Source organism: Ochotona curzoniae, unplaced genomic scaffold, assembly GCF_017591425.1.
Source record: "Ochotona curzoniae isolate NIBS_2020 unplaced genomic scaffold, NIBS_Ocur_1.0 scaffold_3208, whole genome shotgun sequence".
NCBI classification, from domain to species: domain Eukaryota; kingdom Metazoa; phylum Chordata; class Mammalia; order Lagomorpha; family Ochotonidae; genus Ochotona; species Ochotona curzoniae.
This window is the reverse complement of record NW_024467106.1, coordinates 5,428,496-5,448,260: the sequence shown is the minus strand read 5'-3', so window position 1 is coordinate 5,448,260 and position 19,765 is coordinate 5,428,496. Positions and strand designations below refer to the sequence as shown.

The following is a 19,765-nucleotide window of genomic DNA, read 5'->3' as shown; positions in this document are numbered from 1 at the left end:
GGGGTGCCCACCTACCCCCTATTTACTGGTTCACTTCTTAAATGCCTGCAACAGCTGTGGGACCAGAGCCGGGAGCCAGTACCCAGTCCAGGTCTCCCCCACATGTGTGGCAGAGACCCAGGCACAAGCTAGTGCCCCATCTTCCAGGGTGTGCCTAAGAAGGAAGTTGAAATTAGGAGCCCAGGCCGGGAATTGAACCCAGGGACTCTGCATCAGAATGTAGGCATCACAGCAGGCAACTCATGGCAAGGTCCGACCCACACGAGAGAGGGTCCTTCTGAGCCTGGGCACTCAGGAGGTGCGTGGCAGCAGAGGAGCAGACAATGCAGTGGTCAGCTACCTTGGAGCCCAGGGGCAGCTCTCCCCTGGACTGCCTGTCACTATGTGGTCTTGAGGGCTCAGCAGGTCACTTCCTCTCTGCAAGCGGGTGGGGGTGGTGGGGTGCTTGTACTGTGCACCTCCCAGAGATCTCCCAGGGACCTCCCAGGGTCTAGTGCTTGGTGCAGAGCCCAGCTCCAACTTGGAGCCTGCCAAGGTGTGGGACACCCCTTTTCAAGCTAGCAGGGACAGGTAAAAATGGGCCACCAAACCCATGGCCACAGATGAGCAAACTGAGGCACAGAACAACAGAAGGGGATTCCACCTTGTCCCACAGTGGGTTGGTGGCACAGACTGGGTTACCACTCACTTGGCACACACAGCCCCTCCCCCCAGCCCTAGGCACCTGCAGGAGGATCTTCACATCCCACCTCCCTACAGAAGCCAAGTTCTTTCCACTCTAGGCTGCCTGGCCACCGAGGCTATGAGAAAGGAATCGAGGGACTCCTGCACCCCCAAGATGACTAATGGACCCCCAAAGCCACGCCCCTGGAACTGGAACCTACCCTCACAGCTGCGAAGTCCCAGCACTGCTGACTTCCAGGCCCCTGGCAGCTGGATAATGGGCCTTCATGGGGTAGAGTTCAAGCCAAGGCCAGGAGACCAGAGGCAGTTGGGTCCTGCTTGCTCAGGGTTTATGCAGAGGGATGACAAGAAGCAATCATGGTGCCTTCTGCCATGCATTCACCATCTGTTTGCTTTCCAAGATATTTGTTTATTTGAAAGCAGAATTAACAGAGAGGAAAAACAGAAATTTTCCATCTGCTGGTTCACTTCCCAAATAGCTGCAATGGTCAGAGCTGAGCTGATCCGAAGCCAGGAGCCAGGAGCTTCTTCTGGGCCTCCCGTGTGGGCATAGCAACCAAAAAAGAGACTTGGGCCACCTTAGTCTGTTTTTCCAGGCACATTAGCAGGGAGCTGGATTGGAAGCAGAGAAACCTGGACATGAACCTGCACCCATATAGGATGCTAGTACTACAGGTGAGGGCCTGATTGGCTGCACTGCTGTTCTACCTCCACTAGATCTTGAGAGGAAAATCTTGCTATTGTACCCATTTCACAGATGAGGCCATGGGCAGCCAGTGTCCTAACTAAGGCTGGTGCCCCTTCTCCACATCTCCTGGTTGCTGTTTGAAAGGAGGAGGGCAAAGCTGGGGGGAACTTGGCATCTTTCTCAGAGGCAACTCTGGCCTGACTTGAGCCTGACTGCCCCAAGCTGTTAGGGCTGAGGGACAGGTGTGTGGGCGAGGGACAGAGTGGTCTGGCACTGGGAGAAGCTGGCAAGCAGGCGCCTGGCATGGGCTTGGAGGTGCCGGCCATGGGGCAGCTGTGTGGCCCTGGCACAGGCACTCAGTAAGCTTACCGCTGGCGCAGGCGCCAGGGCTGTGGCTAGCATCCCTGGAGGATGAATGGGGCTCAGTGTGGCCGCTCCTCCGAGTTCAGAGGCTCCTTTGTGGGGCTTCAAGTGGCCGTTGGGTGTGTGGCTGGCCAAGACCTGCTGGCTGGCGGCTGTCCCCCAGGGCCCTCCTCAGCTTGAGCTGGCTGTGGGCCAGTCCCCTGGGTCCACAGCCTGCCCTGACCCACCCCCAGGGCCTTTCTCCCCAGGCCCCGCCCCTGGGTGCTGGCCCCACCCCCAGTGCAGTTTTCTTCCTTCTGTCACTGTCACTGGAGCCTCAGCCTCCTGCTGCAGGGCCGGCCTGAGCTGAGGGCCACTGGGCACCCTGCTTGGATTTTTGTCTCACTTCCTCTCGCTCTTGTGCAGGCTCTCACTTGGCAGGGATTGCTGGGGGTGGGAGGAGAAGGGGAGAGGTTAGGGGGTGGCTCACAGGCCAGGGACAGGCTCCTGCAATGGAAAAGACCCATGAGAGGGGAGCTGGAGCCTTCAGGTGTCCATCAAAGGTATTGCCCAGGCAAACCTGAATTCAGTTCTTTCTGGCATGACCTTGAACCAGCCCAACATCAGCATCACTAGGCCCACATACACAGGCCCCAGGAATGGCTCTGGGCAAGATGTCTCCAGCCGGGATTCTCGGCCTCCCTGTGGCCAGCATTCTGGGCAAAGTATGAGCTGATGTTTCGGCTGGAGGGGAACCAGCGCAGCTTGCAGTGGGCCAAGCTGGGCTGCCAGGGAGGTTGGGTGCTTTAAGGCATTTTCAGCTTCCACTCATTTCCGACAAATTGAGGGGGCGACAGCTGGTGGTAAGTGGAGGAGCAAGGTGCCCGCCCCTTGTGGCCATAAGAGGAGACATTGCCACTGACGATGGTGTCACTTGGTTGTGGCCTCCTGATGTCTTCATGTGTGTGTTCCAAACAGACCCCCAGCTTCCTGAGTGAGGTCTGGGCCTTCCCCATCCGCGTGGGCCCCTGCTGGCTGTGTGTGCCCACACTGCATCTCTCTGGCTGGTGCTCTGACATTGGGGACAGGGTGGGACAGTGGTATAACACGGTCCTGTCTCTGAAGCGCTGCTCTACGGCGCCCCCTGGCTGTGTGGCCTGGGGCAAGCTACATCACCACTTCGAGTCTCTTCTGCAACTTTTGTGTAATGAACATTTCAGAGGGAGCGCACCTGCTGGTCCTGGGCTGGGTCTAAAAGCAGGTGCTCTGCTGGGGCTCCCTGGTGCCAGGACTGTGGCATTCACCGTGTGGGTGTCTGTGGATGCCCGGCCCTCCTCTGTTCCTCATGCAGGGTCCAGCTGGAGTTCAAGTACAGACTCTTCTATTCCATGCCTCAGTTTTCCTCTTATTTATTTATTTATTTATTTATTTTTGTAAAGTCAGATATACAGAGAGGAAGATTTTCCATCTGATGATTCACTCCCCAAGTGAGCGCAACAGCCAATCCGAAGCCAGGAGCTAAGAACCTCCTCCCGGTCTCCCATGCGGGTGCAGAGTTCCAAGGCATCGGGCCATCCTCAACTGCTTTACCAGGCCAAAAGCAGGGAGCTGGAAGGGAAGTGGAGCAGCTGGGATTAGAACTGACACCCATATGGGATCCCAGCACGTTCAAGGTGAGGACTCTAGCCACTAGGCCACTGCACTGGGCCCAGTTTTCCTAACTCTTAAAGGCGAACCAGGTCATGGTTGTGCCTGGTCATGCAGTCAACACACATTTTTTTTTACGCATATGCAAATATTTATTTATTGGAAGGCAGAGAGAGAGGGAGAAGGAGAGATATGTTCCACCTGCTTATTTACTCTTCAATTGGCTGCAACGGCCAGGGTTGGGCCAGGCTGGAGCCTAGAATTCCACCCTAGCCCCCCACAGGGTGGCAGGGATCTAAGCACTTGGCCATCTTCTGCTGCTTTCTCAGGTGTGTTAGCACAGAGCTGGATGGGAAGTGGAGCAGCCAGGATTCAAAGTGGAGCTCATATGGAATGCCAGTGTCCCAGGAGGAGGCCTCACGGGTGGGCCTCGATGCCCACCCTCAGCACACTTTTGAGAAGCACTGGTCTCACGTCTGGCCAGTTTGGCCAACCCACGGGATGCTGGACACAGTCCCTTCAAGTCAGCAACAGAAAAGTCAAATATTGCAAGAACCAGCTCCTTTGCTCTTGTTTCTACCTGGTTTTTGCCAACCTTGGTGTCTTGGGCAGCTCATGAAGGGAGGGGGCTCCTGCCTGCTCTTGCCCTCCCCCATGCCAGGGTGGGTCCTGAGGGGAAGTGACGGGCGGATGTCGGGGTTCAGCCCAGGGATGGGGAGGTGGAGGTGACAACACCAGCGGAACTTCTGTCTAGTCCTCTGCCCACAGGATGTGACCAAGGGAGGGCTTGCAGGAAACATACTGGCCTGGTAGTCTCACGGGAAAGGCACCCTGAGCCATGGTAGATCTCTCCCTGCAGCCAGCCCCTGCCACCTGTCACCCGTGCATCCATGGCTCTGCCCCCGATGGAGCTTATGCTGGACTAGCCTGTGCCACTTGTTATCCCTTTGCCGGCTGCCTCACCCCTTCCCGGGTGGCTGCTGCCTTCCAGCGTTAGTACCCCAAGGAGCCCGAGGTAAACGCTGCTCTGCAGAACCGAGAACACCCCCACGTAAGGCTTGAGGAAGATTTTGTTTGAATGAACGGCAATTATTGCTTTAGGATGCTCTCCCATCCCACCCTGATTCAGCCAACAGCTTTTCTGCTTCTGATAAGCATGGACCCACACAGCTGGTTCAGATCTGCCCCCCAACACGTAGCTCTTCTGCCTGAAACCCACTCCCTGTTGCCCTCAGCCTGCCCCTCCCTGGCAGCGCCCTGCCCCAGAACGGGGCCTCTGCAGGCACCAGAAAGCCAAAGCCCCTGTGGACGGGAGCTGGACAGAGCCTAGTACATCAAATTCAAGTTTGTCTTTCCTCTTTTAAAAACGATTATTTATTTGGAAGTCAGAATTACAATGAGAGAAAGAGGTACACACACAGAGATCTTCTGTCTGCTGGTTCACTTCCCATACGGCTGCTAAGGCTGGACTGAAGCCAGGAGCCAGGAGCTTCTTCCTGGTCTCCCACATGGGTGGCAGGCACTTTGGGTCATCTTCTGCTGTTTTCTCAGGCCATTAGCAAGGAGCTGGATTGGAAATACAGCAGCTGGGTCTCTAAGTGGCACCAGCATTGCAGGCAGGGGATTACCCACTTTGCCACAATATGGGGTGGGGATGGGTGGCACATTCAGATTTTTTCCAGAAGATGGCAAGAGACTGCCTGCAAACTGCACTTCGGAAACGTTCTAGCCTGGCCTGGGAGGGGACCAGCTGAAGGGGCCGGGACTCGGAATTTCTTAGCAGAGGGCGGCGTCGGAGGGCACAAGTGACGCGAGGCAGAAAAGCCAGTTCGGCGGGCAGAGCCGAAGCTCCCTGAGTCAGGGAGATGCCAGCGAGAGGATGGGGGAGGGAGGCGGAGGGCCAGGCCGAAGGAGGAGTGCCGGAGGGCTGGGGTTGCCTGCGCGAGGACCACAGGCTTGGAACAGGTGGGGTGCCACACTGCAAGCAGCTGTATGAGCAGAACGCCTTAGATTCAGCCAGCCCGGTTCGAGGCTCGGCTCTGGTCCTCTGTGACCTTGGGCTAACAACCTCAGCCCTGGAGACCTCTGTGACCTGGTCTGTGAAATGGGTCCGCCTTTGTGGGAGCTGCTGCTTGGAGTAGGGGGGCCTCTAGCACCTCTGGAGCACACAGTGGGGGTTCAGTCGGCCTTAGCTGTTTTTATTTATTTATTTTTTTTGCTTCCGAGGCTTCACGGCGGTCCGGCCCGGCTCCCTCCGTCGCCTCCGGTGTCGCCGCGCCCCCTGGCGGCGGCCGGTTGCCATGCCAACGGCGGGTGGCGGGGCCGGGGAGGCGGCGGCGGCGGCGGGGGGCCGTTCTCTTCTCCCTGGGCGCGCCTCCCGTCTTCGCCTTTTTTGGGGGCGAAAACCTTTCGGAGCCGTAGCGGGAGGGGTGGGGGCTCCTGGGGGTAAACTGAGGCACGCGGCAGGGCGCCCCGCAGCCAGGTGTCGCGCGCCGGGCCCCACCTCCGAGGGCGGAGGAGGGGCCGCGGGCGGTGACGCGCCCGGGGCGGCCGGCCGAGTGCGAGCGGGCGGCCGGGCGGGCGGCGGGCGGCGGGCGGCGGCGGCAGGTGCGGCCGCGGAGGGCGGGAGGGGGAGGAGGAGGAGGGAGGGGGCGGGCAGAGGGGGAGGGGAGGGCGAGACCGGGGCGCCTCCCCCTTTATAACGCGCCCCGTTCTGCGCTCTCCGGCCGCCTCCTCGTCGGCTCTTCCCGGCTCGCCCCCTCGCCCGGCCGCCCCGGGCCCGGGCCCGGCCAGGGCGCACACCCCCTCCTCCCAGGCCGCGGCTCGGGGCTGCTCCTCCTCTTCCCCCGCGCCGGCCGCTCCGCGCAGCCCGGCGGAGGCGGCGCCGCCAGAGGAGGAGGAGGAGGAGGAGGAGGAGCAGGAGCAGGGCACTGCGGCTGGCCCCGGATCGGGCGCCAGAGCGGCAGCGGCTTCGGCAGCAGCGGCGGCCTGGGCCGATGCAGCGGGACGCAGCACCCCGAGCCCCAGCGCCAGCGCCCCGGATCCCCGCGCCCCCAATCGGGGCGGCCGCCGGCACTGGCGGCGGTGGCGGCGGAGGCGCGGGCAGCGGCGGCGGTGGTGGCGGCGGCGGCGGAGGCGCCTCTGCAGCTCCGGCTCCCCCTGGCCTCCCGGGAACTACAAGTCCCAGGGGGCCTGGCGGCGGGCGGCGGGCGGAAGAGGCGGGGTCGGCGCCGCGGGGCCGGAAGTGGCCGTGGAGGCGGAAGTGGCGCGGCCGCGGAGGGGCCTGGAGCGCGGCTGCGGGGCCCGGGGCGGGAGCGGCGGCGGCGGCGGCGGCGGCGGCGGGGGCCGGGGGCGGCGGCGGCGCTCTGGAAGCGGCCATGGCCAAGCAGTACGACTCGGTGGAATGCCCGTTTTGCGACGAAGTGACCAAATATGAGAAGCTTGCTAAGATCGGCAATTCCCAATTTACCAAACCTACTAATTCCTCTTTTTAATTTTTTCTTTTAATCACCCTCTTCACCCCATACTCCCCCCATATCTCCCCAAACCACACACTAATTTATCTTTTATACCTTATCTACCCCTTCCCCATCCTCCTTATTCTTTTCTTCTAATATTCTTCTTATTTTAATTATTTTTCCCTATATACTCTCTTTCTCTCCTTTCTCCTTCTCCCCTTTTACCCCCCCCCCCCTTATTTCCCCTTCTTCCTCTTCATTTCTCTTTTCATTTCTTTCTTTTATTTTCTTCATTTATCCTCATTTCCATCCTCCCACCCCAATCCTTTCAATCTTACTTTCTTTCTCCCCCATTTTATATACATACTCCCCCTCTTTCTTATAAACATTCCTCTCCCCCTCCATCCCTTCCTCCTTATTCACTCCTAATTATCACCATTATCCCTATACTTCCTTTTTTTATAATTTTCTTTTATACCCCAATCCCCACACCTCCTCTCTTTACCGTTCTCTCCATTTCACTTGCCTTCTTCTAATTAATTCTTCCAGCGTTTGCCTTCGCTCTCAGCAAGCGAACACGCCTAATTTTTAGAAGGGACGGAGCACGTCGGTCCCAGCTCTGCCCGGCCTTCCCGAGAGGAAGGAATGGTTTGTTGTCAACGCAGGCACGTGGCGAGGGGCTGACACCGGGAGGCGTGCTCCAAACCGGGGCCTCTGGGCGGGCACGCACGCTCCTGTAACTGCCTGACCTCCCGTCTCCCGCCTGCCCCGCAGTTCCCCATCACGGCCTTGCGGGAAATCAAGATCCTCCAGTTGTTGAAGCATGAGAATGTGGTCAACCTCATCGAGATCTGCCGGACCAAAGGTGAGGGCTCACCTGTGGCATGTGACCCCCCTCTCCCGGGGCCACCGCCTGGCCTCTCTCCCGGCTGATGCGGTGTCCTGCGGGACTGGGCCTGGGCCTCCTGATGGCTCCTTCTCGTGCCGCAGCCTCTCCCTATAATCGCTGTAAGGGCAGCATATACCTCGTGTTTGACTTCTGCGAGCATGACCTCGCCGGGCTGCTGAGCAATGTCCTGGTCAAGTTCACACTGTCAGAGATCAAGAGGGTGATGCAGATGCTGCTCAACGGCCTCTACTACATCCACAGGAACAAGGTGCGGGCCGGGGGAGGTGTGACCGTGACGATGGTGGGCCAGGCCGGGCTGGGCACCTGGCTGAGCCAACCCCCCCACACACACACCCCACAGATCCTGCACAGGGACATGAAGGCGGCCAACGTGCTGATCACCCGGGACGGGGTGCTCAAGCTGGCTGACTTCGGGTTGGCCCGGGCCTTCAGTCTGGCCAAGAACAGCCAGCCCAACCGCTACACCAACCGTGTGGTGACGCTTTGGTACCGGCCCCCGGAGCTGCTGCTGGGTGAGGATTGTTGGGCAGGCTGAGCGTGGCTCCCCTGCCCCCATCCCACTGCCCACCCACCCGCCCTGGGGGGCTCAAGTCTCAAGGTGCCTTCCTGGTGTGCTCTTCCCAGGGGAGCGGGACTACGGCCCCCCCATTGACCTGTGGGGAGCTGGGTGCATCATGGCTGAGATGTGGACACGCAGCCCCATCATGCAGGGCAACACGGAGCAGCACCAGCTTGCCCTCATCAGCCAGCTCTGCGGCTCCATCACTCCGGAGGTGAGTGGGCCTGCTGCCGGCTCGCCTGGTCAGGCTTCTGAAAGGAGAGCAGGGCTTGGCTGAGGCCCAGATGAGTTCTGTGGCAGCAGGCCTCACAGGTGTTCACTTGCCCCCTGGGGAAGCAGAGACAGGCATATGTGGGGGCTGTTCCCGCGAAGGGGCCTGGCACATGGCTACTCTCCTGTGGACCTGCCAAGTTCTCCAAGGGTGGTCCAGGTACTGCCGCTCTGGTCCTGACTGCCCTGTCTCCACACCCACTTCCAGGTGTGGCCCAATGTGGACAAATACGAGCTGTTTGAGAAGCTGGAGCTGGTTAAAGGGCAGAAGCGGAAAGTGAAGGACAGGCTGAAGGCCTACGTGCGGGACCCTTACGCGCTGGACCTCATCGACAAGCTGCTGGTGCTGGATCCTGCGCAGCGCATCGACAGCGACGACGCCCTCAACCATGACTTCTTCTGGTCCGACCCCATGCCTTCGGACCTCAAGGGCATGCTGTCTACCCACCTGACGTCCATGTTCGAGTACCTGGCGCCCCCACGCCGGAAGGGCAGCCAGATCACCCAGCAGGCGACCAACCAGAGCCGCAATCCCACCACCACCAACCAGACCGAGTTCGAGCGTGTCTTCTGAGGCTGGCGCTGCGGCCGATTGCTGCTGTTCCGTCTCTGCCACGTGACTCGCACCGTGGAGCCAGTGGACGTTTGAGATTAGTCTCCAGTGCTGGCCGGGCTCCTCCCCGTGGTGGGCGCTGTAGGAAGCAGCCAGGGGACTGGAGAGAAGCACTGGCTGCCAGGCCAGGAGGTTGTGAGGGCTGCTGCCCCGCTGCCTAGCTTTATGGACCATGTTTGGGGGAGTATCCACATACCACAGGACAGGATGGGGGGCTAAGGGGGTCCTCTGACCAGTGACTCCTGAGAGGCCCTGCAGGGTGGGAGGAGGTGACAGGTCCTCTGCCCTTCCTTGGGCACCCCCCATTGCGGGAACAGAAGGCTTTGGGCTGGGGCTGTCCCAAGTTGAAACCCCCAGGCAATGGGGTTGGCAGAAGGAAGCATTTTACTGTGTTTCGTTGTTCAGTTGTGCAGTTAGGTTAGTTACAATTAAAAGTTGGCTTTGTTTTTTTCCACGTGGTGGCTGTGTCTTCCCTGCATTCGGCCCTCAGCTGCTGCCCATGGCAGCTGACGGGTGGAGCCATTGCTCTGAGCCCTGGTGCAGTTCTCTCCGACACACCACACATGACTCTCACCTTCCTTCATCTCCTATGTCACCTGTCGGGATGTTCTCCAAAACAGCACTGCAGGACCGAGTCACTCCTAAGTGCTTTTGCCGGAGGAAGAGGCCTCAGCCCCCTGGTGCAGGGCTGCCCTGAGCCAGCAGGTGGGTCTGGGCTTCTGCAGTTTAGAGACACCTGTTTGAATGTGACTCATTTGGAAAGAATTAGGTGGAGGAGAGAGTGGTCTTCTATCTGCTAGTTGACGTCCCCATTTGGCCTCAACAGCTGGGGAGGGCCGGGCCGAAGCCAGGAGCCTGGAATTCCATCCTGCTCTTCCATGTGGCTGGCAGGGGCCAAGGTGCTTTCCCAGGTGCTTTGGATTGCTAGTGAAGCAGCCGGCACTGGAACTGGACCTCATGTGCTCAAATGATGCAGGCATTGCAGAAGGCCGCTTAACACACTGGTTAGACTTCTGCAGTCGCTTTCAAATAGGAAGTGATGCACCAGGATGTCCCGGAGAAGTGAGAAAGGAGGTGACTGGAGGAGTGAAGGACCCCAGGGCAGGGGAGGAGGCAGTAGAAGTTGGGATAAGTGGGTACATGGAGAGGGAGGATGGGGTCAGGCTGGAGCCCGCATCCTGGAGCTGGGTGCAGTCTGTGTTCTGCGAGGGGCCAGACCTTTTGGAGAAGGGCTGGCAAACTTTCTACCAAACTCCTGAACTGACAGATCCAGGCCACAGGTCTGGAGGCCAGGGTCCAATCGACAGGGCTGGTTCCGGCTGGATGCAGTCAGGTACCAGACTCCCGAAGGCTGCTGGGCACCTCGGGTTCCTTGCTGGGGTGTCTCTGCCTTCACATGTGTTTCCCCCTGTTCCCACGCTGTCCAGAGTCTGGTCAGTTGGACACGGGGCCCACCCTCATGTAGGTGACCCTGGGCAAACACTTTCTTTTTTATTTTTTTAATTTTATATTCTCATTTATTTTATTATTTTTAAAAAGATTTATTATTATTTTTTTTATTGGAAAGGCGGATATACAGAGAGGAGAGACAGAGAGGAAGATCTTCCGTCCGATGATTCACTCTCCAAGTGAGCGCAACGGCTGATGCTATGCCGATCCAAAGCCAGTGGCCTCTTCCGGGTCTCCCACATGGGTGCAGGGTCCCAAAGCTTTGGGCCGTCCTCGACTGCTTTCCCAGGCCACAGGCAGGGAGCTGGAAGGGAAGCGGGGCTGCCGGGATAGAACCGGCGCCCATATGGGATCCCGGGCATGCAAGGCGAGGACCTTAACCACTTGCGCCACCGCGCTGGGCCCCATTTATTTTAAGATTTATTTTCATTACAAAGTGAGATATACAGAGAGGAGGAAGGATAGGAAGGTCTCCCATCTGATGATTTACTCCCAAAGTGACCACAACGACCGGTGCTGTGCTAATCCAAAGCCAGGAGCCAGGAGCCTCTAGGTCTCCAACACTGGTACAGGGTCCCAAGACGTTGGGCCGTTCTCAACTGCTTTCCCAGGTCACAAGCAGGAAGCTGGATGGGAAGTAGAACTGCCGGGATTAGAGCCTGCAACCATATGGGATCCCAGTGCGTTCAAGGTGAGGACTTTAGCTGCTAGGCCACGGTACTGGGCCCTGGCAAACACTTTCAAACAAGGCCATTTCCTGTGTCTCTGGAAGAATGCGAATTTGGAGGGGTTACTGGTCAGTGACCGAGGGTGTGTCTGGGCACAGCAGGTTAAGCCGTCCCTTAACAGTGCTGGCATCTTGTATCCAGCACTGTTTTTTTGTTTGTTTGTTTTTTTAAGATTTATTTATTTTTTGTCCTGGCAGCGTAGCCTAGTAGCCAAAGTCCTCGCTTTGACAAGCTGGGATCCCATATGGGTGCCGGTTCTAATCCCAGCAGCTCCGCTTCCCATCCAGCTCCCTGCTTGTGACCTGGGAAAGCAGTCGAGGACGGCCCAAAGCCTTGGGACCCTGCACCTGTGTGGGAGACCTGGAAGAGGTTCCTGGATCCTGGTTTCAGATCGGCACAGTACCGGTCGTTGCGGTCACTTGGGGAGTGAATCATCAGATGGAAGATCTTCCTCTCTGTCTCTCCTCCTTTCTGTATATCTGACTTTCCAATAAATAAATAAATCTTAAAAAAAAAATGGCTAGTGCCGCGCCGATTTGAAGCCAGGAGCCAGGAACTTCCTCCAGGCTCCCACATAGGTGCAGGGTCCCAAGACTTTGGGCTGTCCTCAACTGCCTTCCCAGGCCACAAACAGAGAGCTGGGTGGGAAGTGGGGCTACTGGAATTAGAACCAGCATCCGTATGGGATCCCAGGGGGTTCAAGGCAAGGACTTCAGCCATTAGGCCACTGTGCCGGGCCCACAAGCACTGGTTCTAATCTTGGCTGCTCTGCTTCCAGTCCAACTCCTTGCTAATGCATCGGGGGAGGCAGCTGAGGCTGGCCCAGTGCTCCAGTTTGGCTCCTGGCTGTGACCTTGCTATTGTAGCCACTTGGGGCCTGAACCAATGGAGAGATTTCTCTCCCTTTACTCTGCTTTTCAGATAAATAAATCTTTGAAGAAGAGGTAGTCAAGGAATCCGAAGAGTACCACCAACATAGGTGTCCTAGTGGTTGGTGGCAGGTCTTGAACAAAGTGACTGAAGAAACAGCCGGCCCTACTGCTCCCCAGGCTGCAGGTGAGCAGGTTTCTTGTGCTGTTCACCGGGGACCCAGTGCTTGCACCCCGAGGGTCTGGGATTCCTTGCAGTCCTCATTAGACTCTCAGGGGTATCCCATTCAGTCCACCTTTAGTCTCTGGGTCTGTAACAAGCACCAGAGTGTTTCTAGGCCAGGTGCAGTGGGCACAGCACCACTGCCCCTTCCACCACTGTGGAACACACCTGCTCTCGGTTTAAACCAGTCAGACAGGTGCCGTGCAAAGCCTCCCCTGGGGAGCTGGTAGCGGCGCGTGCTCATCCCCATACCCCGGCTTGGTGCCTCGCCTTAAGTTGTGTCTCCCCAACTTACGAGCTCCTGCCAGGAGACAACATTTTACAACAGACTGGACTCTTGGTCCTAGAGCTGCTAGCTGCCCCACAGCCAAAACCCGGGCTGCATGCCCTAGCCAGTTGGTGAAGCAAAGCCAGTTCTTTCAGGAGCTTAAAGTCAAGGACTGCTGTGCTCAGGTCAGATCCCACCTTTGGGGGGCTGAAGGCAAGTGGGGGATCCTGACTGAAAGCAGAAAAGTGGGCTGTGATCCAAGGCCTGGGAGGGATTCTGGACATCGCAGTCTAGGTCTCCCATCTGCCACTTGCCTCTGGCTGACCTTTAACCTCTCCCTAGTTGTTATTTAACTGGTCAGGGAGACCCTGACCGAGGTGCACTATAAGGCCTGCTGGGAAGGTTGAGATCTCCGAGGGCCGAGCCTCAAATGCGGGCAGTGACCTATCAGGGAATGTGTTGCTGCCTGTGGCCTACAGCTCTTCAGCCAGGCCTGTCCCCCTGGGGGCGGCCGCCACGGGACCCTCCCATCTGGCACCCCGTCAGGTGCATGGCCCCTGCGGAAGGCTGGCACAGCTGCCCTGGCAGAGGCGTCCGCACATGGAAGCCACCTCAGGCCCCACCCAGGAGGCTGAGGGATGACAGGTGCCAGCTCCCTGGCTCTCTTCTGGCCAGTAGTGCCAAAGCTCTGGTGGCAGTGACTATGGAGCCACGAGACCCACCAGGATGTCTTTCCCCAGCTGACACTGCCTCCTTCCAGGTAGGGGAATGGGGTCCCGGAGTGGGGGAGGTAGGGGTCCCTGCCTCACAGTGTGCTGGCTGGGCATTCCCTGCTGTGTGGGTGAACTGAGCAGAGGCCTATGGTGCCGGGGTGGGGTGGCCTGGGACCTGCGCTTCATGCTCTACAGACAGTTCAGAGAGGAGCCGAGACCACACTGCTGGGAGGGTTTTGAGCCAGCTCACATGTGGGGAATGCCCCCCGGGCCCAGCGCCGCCTGGGCCTCATTACAGCCCTTGGCAGAGGAGGACTGTGAGTCCTGCTTGGCAGATAGGGCTGGGATGAGGTAGGGGGCTTCAGCGAGGGAGGAGCAGGGTCAGGTCTGGAAGCGGCAAAGCCACACCCTGGACTTCATACTCTACAGGCTACAGGTGCAGACACCTAGCCCTGGCTGGCCATCTCCTGTCAGAACAGGACAGGACAGGGCAACTGCTCCCCTGTACTACCCAGTTCCCAGGCCTCGGAGACCTTCAGGCTTGGGACAGACAGAACTTGCTGCCAGGCAGCAGAGGCAGCAGTGGGCCCAGAGGTCAGGGTTTGGGCACAGACCTGTGGCCTCAGTGAGGGGCTGGGGGATGAGAATGTCACAGCCTCCTTGCCCACTCCGCCAAACCAAGTCAAAAGTTGCTCAAGGCCAATGCTGTGCATCAGATGACCCTAGTCCCTGAGGTGGGGACAGGTCCAGCAGCGGCCTAGGGGCGCAGACCCTGTGCGGGCGCCTCCTGTGAGGTGGGGCAGGGCCGCCAAGCGTGAGGATGGAGCAGAAATAAGGCTGCACACCAAGGAGCTTAAGTCTAGGTTGACTCCACTGTCTGTCACTGCAAAAAAAGGTCCTCAATAGCTAGAAATAGGAGCCGGAGCTTTCTGAGGCCCATCAGAGGATGGACTCCTCAGGTCTCGGTTTCTTGGCCTGTAAAATGGGAATTCAGCCTGGGACACTCGGGAGGCTGGATAGCTGGTACTCCCCTCCCTCCAGCCCCCAGGACACTCTGGAGGCCCGAAAGTAAACTAGCAACTAGGGGAAAAAGCATTCCACATATTCCCGAGAAGACCAGCCGCACAGCAGCAGCTATCTGGGTGGAGCAGAGGAGGTCCCGCCCTGCCACAGGTGGGACTGCAGCCTCATGGGGCACCTAACACACGTGGCTTTCAGGAGCCGTACCTGGCTCCTGGTTGGCTTCAGCCCCTCGCTGTGGGACCTCCGGGTCCCCCGCAGGAGAGCAGAGTGGCTGGAGAACAGGGTTCATTCTCTGTTCCGGACATGTTCCTGTGTGGGACGGAGGGAGTTTCTGACTACCAATGGAAGGTCAAGGTCACCTGTAGTCTCAGCACCCACAACCAATCAGAGCCCATCTGAAGGGAGCAACTTCTGGCCTATATTGTAAATTATTCAGAAAAAAATGGGATCCAATGTCCACACTGCCTTGCTAACAGGTTGGCTTTTTTTTTTCTTCTCAAGTCTTTACCATGACTTACAACACTTTTATTTATTTATTTATTTAGTATTTATCTTGAAATGGTAATGCAATCATGTGGTTTAAAATTGGAAAGGGACAACAGGGTGAGTGGTGAAAACAGAACGCTGGGGCAGAGTCCTGGAATGCCTGGAAGTTGAAGGCAGAACATTCTAGAGGGAGAGAAGAGCAAATGCAAAGAGCATGAGGTTGACTCCCTCGTTTGCCGTAGGGCCCCAAGCTGGGCGGGTGCCCTCCTGCCCTCTTCCTTTTGCCCTGTCTCTCCCTGAGGCACGCACAGCCCCTCAGCAAATGATTAAGATCTCTCTTTCTGCCTTTTAAATAAGGTTTTCTTTTTATTCCTCTTTTCTTTTATTAATTTGAAAGGCAAAATTGCAGAAAGGAGGTCTACTAGTCCGTTCTCCAAATGGCCACCATGGCCAGACCTGGGCTGGGTCTCCTGAGTGAATACAGGGACCCAAGGACTTGTGCCATCTTGTGCTGGTCTCATAGGCCATTAGCAAGGACATGAATTGGAAGTGGAGCAGCTGGGAGTAACCAGTGCCTGTATGAGATGCCTGTGCCACTGGAGGAGGCTTAGTGTGCTACACCACAACAGTGGCTTCTCAAGTAAATTTTTATTTTTTGAAAGATTTATTTTTTTTTTATTGCAAAGATTTATTTATTTATTTATTTATTTTAGATATATATAGAGAGAGGAGGAGAGACAGACAGGAAGATCTTCCATCGGATGATTCACTCCCAAAGTGACCACAACGGTCGGTGCTGTGCCAGTCCCAAGCCAGGAGCTCTTCCAGGTCTCCCACGCGGGTGCAGGGTCCCAAGGCTTTGGGCCGTCCTCAACTGCTTTTCCAGGCCACAAGTAGGGAGCTGGATGGGAAGTGGGGCTGCTGGGATTAGAACTTGTGCCCATGTGAGATCCCAGCACCACAGGGCTGAGGATTAGCCTGTTATGCCATGATGCACAAATGCCTTTTAAACATAAGAAAAAGTGGTCAGCTTCTTTTTCAATAACCACAAATGGCAGTGACCTCCAGAATCTACTTTACCATCCACCCTTCTGGCAAGGCTTGTCACTGGCTCCGTCTGTGCCAAAGAGGATGTGGGAAAAGTGCTGGCTCCTGTCCAGCTGGCAGGGAGACACTGCCCTCCCAACCCCAGGGCAATGCGGCAGTAGTTACCAAGAGCCAGAGCATCCATCAAGTTAACTCAGCCTTCCTTCTTGGAATGCATCTGTTGGATTCAGACACACATGGCAGATGGTAAGGGCAGTAAAGCACTCTGTCACGGCAATATGTTGCAATCAACCTAAAATCCCATTGGAAACCGGCTGAACACAGGGTGCTGCAGTCTGCTCTATGGAGTACTATGCAGCTCCAAAGCAAAACAAAAAACTAAAGGTCCTGTGTCGCTGTCCAGCAGCGATGGAATTAGTGCACGGAGCTGATGATAACATATTGGACTCTGACTGATGGTCCAAAGCAAAAGTTTATTAATGCCATCAGACTTTAGACAACAGGGTCATACAGGATAAGGGAGGAGGTATTGAGCTTATCAACAGAACCCATCAACTGTTTCTATACTCTTGTTTGGAACTCTGTTTTTTTTTTAAAGATTTATTTATTTATTGCAAAGTCAGATATACAGAGAGGAGGAGAGACAGAGAGGAAGAACCTCCAATCTGATGATTCACTCCCCAAGTGATCGGCCGATCCGAAGCCAGGATCCAGGAACTTCTTCCAGGTCTCCCACACGGGTGCAGGGTCCCAAGGCTTTGGGCTGTCCTCGACTGTTTTCCCAGGCCACAAGCAGGGAGCTGGATGGGAGAAGCAGGACTGCCGGGATTAGAACCAGCGCCCATATGGGATCCTGGTGCGTTCAAGGCAAGAACTTTAGCCGCTAGGCCCGGAACTCTTTGTTTTGTATATTCCACCAAGTGTTCTCATTCAAATGCTGTCCACTCAGCTGTACTCATACAAGTGATATCCAATCAGATATACAGAAGGTATCTATTCATTTCTCAAAGGATATCCAATCAGTCACACGAATGGCATCCATCCAGTTGTTCTCATACAGATATTATCCAATCCATTGTAATCCTGTGCTTGCTGACCTTCTAGGGTCACAAAGTCCTACAGATCCCCCTTCTGTGTTATAAAATTAGTTCTGAAAGATGTAGGTAGGGGCAACATGCTCTTGGAAGAGCAGAAAATGGGGAGAAGCAGTACTATATAAAATAACTTCATCAGGGACCGCACACCCTAACTGCCTATCATCCCATCTAACTCAACATCCTTTTTCCCAAGAATGGACTCTGGCTGCCTGTCAGGGATGGGGCTGGCGTGCTCTGGCTACTTCAAGCTGAGAAGGGGCAGAGAGAGGAGGCCCCAGCAGCCAGCACTTCTCTAGGGAATGCATCTAGGGGTCCCTGGTAGAAGGTAGAAACATAACAGCTAGAATTTCTCCTGAGCTAGCATATTCTTGGGTTTAACCTACATCAGAGTGTCATCGGAACAGTGAAAGGATCAACATTAACATCCATCATATGTGACAGCTGAGTACAAACTTAACATCAGAGTTTCTACGCAGTTACAGCCTGTTTAGCATTAGCAGCTTTGAACTGATACAAGTTTTTGGGGGAGAATCTTAATCCACAATTTAAACTTTGCAGTTTATAGTATTTAAGCAAGATTTTACAGAACCTCGTGCATTTAGGATAATCAAAACAGTCTTATAATTCTTAACAGTTGAAGAATAAAAAAGTTTTAGGCAGGTGAGCAGAGAAATCCTCAAGAAATTAACTCTGCATCCTATCTAGTAAAGTCCAGAAAAGCAAACAGGGAGCCTGACCAGTAAACACAGGCTGAGCCATTATAGGTTGGCTGGCCTTTTCCCTGGCTGTTCCAGACTTTCTATATCAGTCAATCTGAAAAGCCAAATGGGAAGCCTGATCAGTAAGGAACAAGCTGAGTGATTATCAGCTAGTTGACCTTTAATTAGTCTCTCTCTGTCTGTCTGAACTAATTTTGGGGCTCCCAAGCAACCCTGATGGTCAGTCTAGGAGAGGGCTGGGAGCCAAGGCTGGAACTAAGTAAGGACCAGAGAAAGCTCCTCTCCTGAGTCCAGAAGGAAATTTGCAATCCTTTTTATCTGAGTGCCACCGGGGTTCCTGGCCATAGCTCTGATGTCACCAGACCCAATGACAAGGGTTCTGGGCTGCTACCATTCCCATGTGGGAAATCCAATAGCAAATGACTGATGTTAGAGTTCTCCACCTCCAGGGTTATTCACATTCCCTATGTCCTTCTAGGGTCACAATGTCCTACAGTCCTGGGCCCAGCACAGTAGCCTAGCAGCTAAAGTTCTCACCTTACATGTGCCAGGATTCCATATGAGCGCCGGTTAGTACCCAGGCTATTCCACTTCCTTTCCAGCTCCCTGCTTGTGGCCTGGGAGAGCAGCAGAAGACGGCCCAAAGCCTTGGGATCCTGCACCTGCGTGGGAGACCCAGAAGAAGCTCCTGACTTTGGATTGGCTCAGCTCCAGCCGCTGTGGCTACTTGGGGAGTGAACCCAGTGGATGGAAGATCTTTCTGTAAAACTGACTTTCCAATAAAAAAAATAAATCTTAAACAAGCAAAAAAAAAAAAAAAAAAAACCTCCACTAAAGACCCTTAGCTAAGAGGCAGCGCCTACGTATGGACGAGGTTCTGGACATAGAGGCATAGGGAGAAGTGCAACGTGGTCTCAAGTAGGCACGGTGAACGGGTGTTTCTGGAAGGGTCTCAGGAGAAGCTGAATGTGGCTGGCTTGGGGAGTCGGGGAACACTCAGACACCCAGGAGCCAGGAATTCAATCTATACCTCCTGTGGGAGCGACAGGAACCCAATGACCTGAGCCCCCCGGGACCTCTGGTGTGGGATGTTGGCTTTGCAGACACCCCAAGCTGCTGGGCTCCACCAAGGAAAAGGAGGGGAACCTGTTTTGTCCTGTTCCTTCTGGATGCTTACACATCCCCCGTGGCACTGTGCACACTGACTATCTGGACACTGCAGACAGGGGTGGTCTGCCCGCGGCCCCGAGTGCCCCTGCCACAGCCTGCACACGTGGGCCTGTGCCAGGCTGTCTCCCTGCAAGTCCCCGTACTGGTCACCCCTCTGCGTCCATTTCCTGGGACTGAGTTCCCACTCCTCCCCCAAGCACATAGTTTCTCCTGTCTAAGACTGGCCAAAGGGGACAACTGGCCCGGGTGGGCTTCCTTGCTGGGAGACGGGAAAGGAACCCAGGTAGGGAAGCAGTCTGGCCCTGGACCAAATGCTGGGACGACTGGCCTAGGGCTGCAACACCACCTCTTACAGACAGATCTGTGGTGATCACAATGGGGCTGTGGGAAAAAACAGGGACCTATACCCCCCTACACACACACACTGCTGGCTCACACCACAAATGGCTGCAATGGCTGGAGACTGGGCCAGGTCAAGTTAGGAACCTAGAACTTCATCCGGGTTGCCTACATGGGTTCAGGGACCCAAGCACTTGGGCCATCTTCCACCACTCTCTGACATGTTAGCAGGGAGCTGGAGTGGAAGTGGAATAGCTAGGACTCGAAACAGCATGCAAATGGGATGTCAGTGGTAGCTAACAGGGATAGGGGATGGGGAGAGGATGCAAACACCCCTGAACCCAGCCCCACTTCTCTACTTCTCAGAAAAGCTCTCTTCTTCTCTCTGCCTTTCAACTTAAGGAATATATATTTTAAGATTTGTTTTATTTTTATTGGAAACACAGATTTACAAAGAGGAGGA

General features: G+C 55.9%; 1 protein-coding gene across 1 annotated transcript; it reads left to right on the top strand.

Moving 5' to 3' along the window:
* The first annotated feature begins 6,706 nt into the window (after positions 1-6,706).
* Positions 6,707-9,625, top strand: CDK9 (cyclin dependent kinase 9). Its single transcript, XM_041004440.1, has 6 exons — positions 6,707-6,817; positions 7,526-7,684; positions 7,810-7,976; positions 8,070-8,241; positions 8,354-8,502; positions 8,767-9,625. Exons 1-6 carry the CDS (start codon positions 6,739-6,741, stop codon positions 9,130-9,132), a joined length of 1,092 nt encoding a protein of 363 aa, XP_040860374.1. The 5' UTR covers positions 6,707-6,738; the 3' UTR covers positions 9,133-9,625.
* Positions 9,626-19,765: the final 10,140 nt, after the last annotated feature.

Excerpts from the sequence above, each read along its gene's own strand:
- CDK9 (XM_041004440.1), top strand. The coding sequence starts at position 6,739 with ATGGCCAAGCAGTACGACTCGGTGGAATGCCCGTTTTGCGACGAAGTG. Across the intron at positions 7,977-8,069 it reads ACTACATCCACAGGAACAAG|ATCCTGCACAGGGACATGAA; the intron begins GTGCGGGCCGGG and ends CACACCCCACAG. Across the intron at positions 8,503-8,766 it reads GCGGCTCCATCACTCCGGAG|GTGTGGCCCAATGTGGACAA; the intron begins GTGAGTGGGCCT and ends ACCCACTTCCAG.